The sequence below is a fragment of the Adiantum capillus-veneris genome, chromosome 22 (assembly GCF_014529385.1).
Source record: "Adiantum capillus-veneris isolate H3 chromosome 22, ASM1452938v2, whole genome shotgun sequence".
NCBI lineage: Eukaryota > Viridiplantae > Streptophyta > Polypodiopsida > Polypodiales > Pteridaceae > Adiantum > Adiantum capillus-veneris.
Genome location: NC_140952.1, coordinates 57,997,310 through 58,003,303, shown reverse-complemented (window position 1 = coordinate 58,003,303; position 5,994 = coordinate 57,997,310). Strand labels below are relative to the sequence as shown.

The window sequence follows — 5,994 nt, the reverse complement described above, 5'->3', positions numbered from 1 at the left end:
AGTATGGTGGGAATATGTGACTTGATGAGACAAGGGCAGCAGAAGAAGAGCAAGGGTGCAATGCACCTATGTGGGAAGTGAAGGATGGTGGGTATATGTGACCATTCCCTCATGAGACATGGGCCTTAGAAGAAGAGCAAGAGTGCAATGCACCTATAAGGGTGTAGTGAGAATCAATGTGATATGATCGCATCTCCGAAGATATGACAGTGTGTCTAAAATGTTGCTTGTGCTCATCTCTTTTTATAGACCCCACCGACTTTATGGGGCAGGGAGAGAGCCAGATCCATTGCATTTGCAAGAGCATTGCGTTCTGCATGCTCTCTTTCTGGTTGGCCGTGCCTTGTGCGGGTGCTTTTTCCCAGGTGCTCTGTTTTTGGCCTACCTCCTGCCCGGGTGCCCCACACCTAGCTTTCGCCGAAGGAGAGCAGAGCACACACACCCATCTCCCCTTCGCTTCATCTTCTTGTTTCTCCCGCTGCGGGGTGATGTATCTCGTCCTCTGCCGGCTCCAGGTACACACACAGAGAGACACCAATCGCCCAAGTGTGTCTCTCTCCTTCTCTTCCCGTCTGTTATTATATTGCTGGAATTCTTCATCTGTGTCAATGGTTTTGTAAGGGCTCTCTCTCTCTCTCTCTCTCTCTCTCTCTCACACACACACACACACACACACACACACACACACAACGCTTGCTTATATGCGAACACAATTGGCCTTCACTATACGCCGTCAATTCATAGTGTCTGTGGGGGTGTGCGGTACGATTCTCAATTTCAGATTCTCTTTCTATTTGATTTCACTTCTCCCCTCCCCTCTCCCGTCACCTATCCCATCATCTGTGTCTGCGCATTTGTTAAGTACATTGTATTTGCTCAGAGAGAGAGAGAGAGAGAGAGAGAGAGAGAGAGAGAGAGACAATTCCTTAATTTTCTTCTGTTGTGTCAGCAGAAACTGTAGGGCTTGATTGAAGATGTACAAGGCGAATGTGCAGACTAGTTTATGCATCACATCGCATTCTGCCAATGAAGCCCATAGGTTGTCTTCCACATTCCTTGATGCAGGCATCAAAGTGGGGAGTTTATGGCAACCTTGGACAGCGTCACATGATGAATTATCTGCACACACTTCCTATTTTGATACTTTTAATGGCATTGCAAACGCCTGTGAACTCACATTGCCAACGCATGATTCCCCTCAAAGAGCAGAATGGATTGGCGACGACTACATACTTGAAGAAAATGTTGGTGGCTTCTGTGACACTCATATTTCTGATCAGCATGTGTATAATCCCAGCTTTCCTTGCTCTGAGCATTGTGATGAGTTTGTTTTTGGGCTCAATGGTCTCATCCACAGCCTTCCTGATGAGTTACTGTGTCACGTATTCCGGTTTCTTCCTGCACCTCGTGATAGATCTGCATGTGCTTCAGTTTCAAAGCGCTGGCTTCTACTTCAGAGCCATATGTGCCACGAAGAGTTTGTGTGCTTGCAAACTGAACCAGGTGTTGATGAGGCAGGTGATGAAGCACAGAGCAGAGAGGTTACCTCAAGTAACAGATGTCTCCGTTTCAGCAATAAAAAGAGAGTGAACAGGCAGTCACAGTGGGCTCTGGGAGACCTTTCTCGTTCTTTAGAGGGAAAGAAGGCTTCTGACACACGTTTGGCCGCGGTGGCTGTGGGTACAGGTGCTCGTGGAGGGCTTGGCAAACTTTCCCTTCGACAAAGCATTGCGACTGATATTGGGCTTTCCGCAATTGGGTATTGTTGTTCTGCCCTCAAGACGCTCTGCTTATGGGATTGCCCAAATGTGGAAGATGAAGGTCTCTCTCTGATTGGTAAGGGGTGTGGCCTACTGGAAAAGGTTGATCTTTTCAAATGCCCTTTGGTGGGAGATCTTGGTTTGGAATCTATAGCAAGGCATTGCTCCTTGTTGTCCTTGAGTCTGGATGAGTGCGCATCTGTCACTGATAAGGCATTGGTTGCAGTTGGAGAGGGTTGTTCGAACTTACTTTCTTTGAGTCTTCGAAACTGTCCCTTGATAGGGGATAGTGGCCTTATATCTGCTGTTTGCAACTTGAAGAGACTCAAGAGGATGAAGCTGGATGGACTGAAAGTAGGGGACAAAACCTTGGTTTGCATAGGGCTTTCTGCAAATACAATGGTACGTCTGAGCCTGGCCAATTTGGAGTTAGTAACAGAAGAAGGGTTCTCGTTGCTTAGCTCGGCCCAAGGCATGCCATTCCTTCAACGGTTCTCTGTAACTGGTTGTAAGAACTTCGGTGATAGTGCATGTGCTATGATGGCGATGGGGCAGGGGTTGAAGTATGTCTCTCTTGTGAGGTGCAACAGGGTAAGTGATTTGGGACTGTCACATTTCATGGGGAACGCATCATCATCCTTAGAAGTCCTACAGCTGGAAATGTGCAACTCCATAACTGCAAGGGGATTGATCCAGGTGTTTTCAAACAAACATGAGAAGTTAAGGGAGGTTAGTGTTAAAAGTTGTGGTGGAGTTGAAGAAGTGGATATTTTGTCGAATATTCATTTTTCCAGTGTGTCTTCAGTAAAGTCCATATCCATCACTCACTGCCCAAAGGTTGACAATGTGCTTCTGGCTTTGATTGGGTGCCTTTGTCCCCATGTTACCACCATAGACTTCTCAGATCTTACAGGTATCAGTGATGAAGGCTTACTTGCATTTCTTTACAGCGGAAGAAGGCAGCTTGCAGGCGTCAATCTGAGTGGGTGCCAGCAGATCAGTGACCGTTCTGTTTGTGCCATTGCTGAACAATGTGGGGAGTCTGTCACGAGCTTTTCCCTCGATGGGTGTGAAAGAGTTACGGATGAAGGTCTGGTGAGTGTGGCAAAACATTGTATTGTCCTTGAAGACTTGGATGTATCTCAGTGTAGTATCACAGATAATGGAGTTAGTGCCCTGTTACATGAATCAGGGCCCACTTTGAGCTCCTTGAATTTATCACACTGCAGGGGCATTACAGATATGATTCTACCTCTCATCGAGAAATGCTGCTTTGGGCTCTCTGACTTGAATCTGAAGCATTGCCAGGGATTGTCTCAGAAGTCCATTAATTTGTTTGAATCAAGGTTATGGAAGTGTAATGTTCTCTCTCTTTGAAGGCAAAAAGCAGGAATCAGAGTACGGTCGGGGCATTCTATTTATCAAAAGTTACGGAGGGCCTTGGCGATTGTTAAGCAGAAGAGTGGCTCAAGATGGGCTGTTTTACATAGCAACATTTTACATTCATAGATAAAAGCTACATGAACACAAGAAAGTCGTAGTTAACTTAGTTTTTGGGTCCAGCAACTTACACAGCGGGAGTTGTCAGCTTTGATCTACTTGGTTTTCCGAAAGTTGCCGCTTTTTGCAGGCTCCGATCATGGGTGTTCCTGTTCTATTTTCTCCTCCATTGTCTCTTGGACTTGGTCGAGAGTTTTGGCAAGTTTTTGTGATCCGGAGTAGGTCGAGGTGTTACTTATGCTGTGTATGCTGGTTTTTCACAAGGTTCTGGCCATCTTAAAGCAGAACTTGTGTCAGCTTCTAATTTTATTAGGGCTTGTTAAACCCTATACCTAGTCTGGAGCAGGCTTGGTGATCATGGCACTCTTGAAAGAGTGTTTTTCCAAGCTTGTGCAGTCAATCTTATGTATTTTTTAGTTGTCATCATGGTCTATGTTTTGAGGAGTACCCTCTACTTGTACCAAACCATTTTGGGTTTTATGTAGGTGTTTTTGGGTTGTCATCATTGGCTGTACTCCAGAGAGGATGTTGAGCAATTTTCTTTTGACAAGGGCAGATGCTCCTGCGATACTAAGAACTTTGATGTAGGTGTTGAGAATTCCATATTGTTGAAGAAGGAGATTCCCACCTAGCTCCCATATTGTCATCTGCTGGTTTATGAAGATTCGTTGCAATTGGGAACTGAATTTGGTGGTTGTTGTAAGTTGTGCTTGTTGAGCAGCTTACAGAGTGCCCATGTTGATGACTGTTGCAATGTAAAATTATAGCTGCCTTTGTTACAATGTAAAATTGTGTACTGCTAGATAACCTTGATGTAGGTGCTTAAGATGTGATGCATTATTAACCTTGATGAGCTTTTCCCTCGATGGGTGCGAAAGAGTTATGGACAAAGGCCTGGAGGCAAAAATTGTATTGTTCTTGAAGACTTGGATGTATCTGCATTAAGGCCCTGTCACATGAATCAGGTCCCACTTTGAGCTCCTTGAATTTATCACACTGCAGGGGCACCATAGATTGGATTCTACTTCTCATTGAGAAATTTTACTTCGGTCTTTCCAACTTGAATCTCAGAATAACAGCTGAAGATGGGCTGGCATACATAGCAATATTTTACTTAATAGATAATAGCTACATGAACACAAGAAAGTCGTAGTCAACTTAGTTTTTGTGTCCAAGCAACTTACTCAGTGAGGAGTTTTCAGCTTCGGCCTACTTGGTTATCTAAAAGTTGCCGCTTTTAGCAGGCTCTCATCATGGGTGTTCCTGTCCTATTTTCTCCTCCATTGTCTCTTGGACTTGGTTGAGAGTTCTGGCTAAATTTTGTGATGCGGAGTAGGTTGAGGTGTTACTTCTGCTGTGTATGCTGGCTTCTAACAAAGGTTCTGACCACCTTAAAGCAGAAGTTGTGTCAGCTTCTAGTTTTATTATGGAACAGGTTTGGTGATTATGGCACTCTTCAAAGAGTTGTTTTTCCAAGCTTATGCAGTCAATCTTATGTATCTTTTAGTTTGTCATCATGGGTGATTTTGTGAGGAGGTACTCTTTACTCCTATCAAATCATTTTGGGCTTTATGCAGTTTCTTTTGAGTGGTCATCATTGGATTTTACGAGGTTATCTTTACTCGTGCAGCGTGAGTTTGGATGTTGAGCAATTTCTTTTGACACTCCTGTGGCACTATGAACTTGGATATAGGTGTTGGGACTCTTCCATAATATTGAAGGGGGAGACACCTAGCTGACATGTGTCATCTGCAGGTGTAGGGAGATTTGTTGCAATCGAGACCTGAAGTTGGTGGCGGTTGTAAGTCCTGCTTGTTGAGCAGGTTACAGAGTGCCCATGCTGCTGACCTTTGCAATGGGGAATTATATACTGACTTTGTTACAATGTGGAATTGTGTTCTGCAAGAGATTAAGCATTAATAACCTTGGTGCAGGTGTTCACCTCTTATATTGTACAGAAGGGGGAGATTTCCACCTGGCTCAGCTGCAATAGTCTCTTCTCCTGCTTTGTGAAGCTTTGTTGCAATTGTGACTTGAACATTGATGCGGTTGTAAGTTGTGCTTGTTCAGCAGCTTACTGAGTGCCCATGTTACTGACTGTCGCAATGTGCATAATTTACGGACTTTGTTATGGTGTGGAATTGTGTATTCCAAATTATGCATTAACAGCTGTTCAGTAGTTAAGGTTTTCTTAAGGTATGTGCATGCATGCATACATAGGGTAAGTTGCTGGATCCATTCAGGAAGTATGAGGAGGCCAACTGCCTGTGGAATGCGCTTTGAACTCGAGTTGTACCATCTTTTATCGAGCTAGATTAGGATTTGTTGAGTCTGTTTCTGACTGCAAGGCGAATCCAGGACATGCATCTGGCAACTCTTGAAGCTATAATCAACAACTGAAGTCCTTGTTGATACAAAGATACTTTATGCAGACACTGTAACGAGAAGCTGGTCTGTCTTCCCCGACTGTCCGATTATGAGGATTTTTCTTGTTTTTATCACATAGTGCGGAAGGTGCATGCTTATCAGCTGGCTCTGAGGGCTCCCCCCATAGGCCTTCTAAAGGCGCTTTAGGAGGGCCCTAGATATTCAGCCGGCCATGCCCCATATCCGCGCAATGAAGAAAACCAGCAGACTCGTAACAATTTCATTGAGGGGGTGGGGGCGTGCGTCAACAATCCCCCACGTTTCAGTTTCCAGCCCTTAGCTCTCATATACAAGCATCTACTGCAAG

The 5,994-nt window shown here is 44.7% G+C and overlaps 1 protein-coding gene across 3 annotated transcripts; it reads left to right on the top strand.

Annotated features, from left to right (window-relative positions):
- The first annotated feature begins 291 nt into the window (after window positions 1-291).
- On the top strand, window positions 292-3,891 carry LOC147429415 (EIN3-binding F-box protein 1-like). Of its 3 annotated transcripts, none has more exons than XM_086495639.1 (2): window positions 292-515; window positions 953-3,891. In XM_086495639.1, exon 2 carries the CDS (start codon window positions 975-977, stop codon window positions 3,135-3,137), a length of 2,163 nt encoding a protein of 720 aa, XP_086351765.1. In that variant the 5' UTR covers window positions 292-515; window positions 953-974; the 3' UTR covers window positions 3,138-3,891. The 3 variants fall into 3 exon arrangements, with proteins under 3 accessions (XP_086351765.1, XP_086351766.1, XP_086351767.1); XM_086495640.1 differs by having other exon boundaries at window positions 292-616; XM_086495641.1 differs by lacking the exon at window positions 292-515 and adding an exon at window positions 625-762.
- Window positions 3,892-5,994: the final 2,103 nt, after the last annotated feature.

Bases quoted from the DNA above. Each gene is read 5' to 3' on its own strand.
- LOC147429415 (XM_086495639.1), top strand. From the start codon at position 975: ATGTACAAGGCGAATGTGCAGACTAGTTTATGCATCACATCGCATTCT.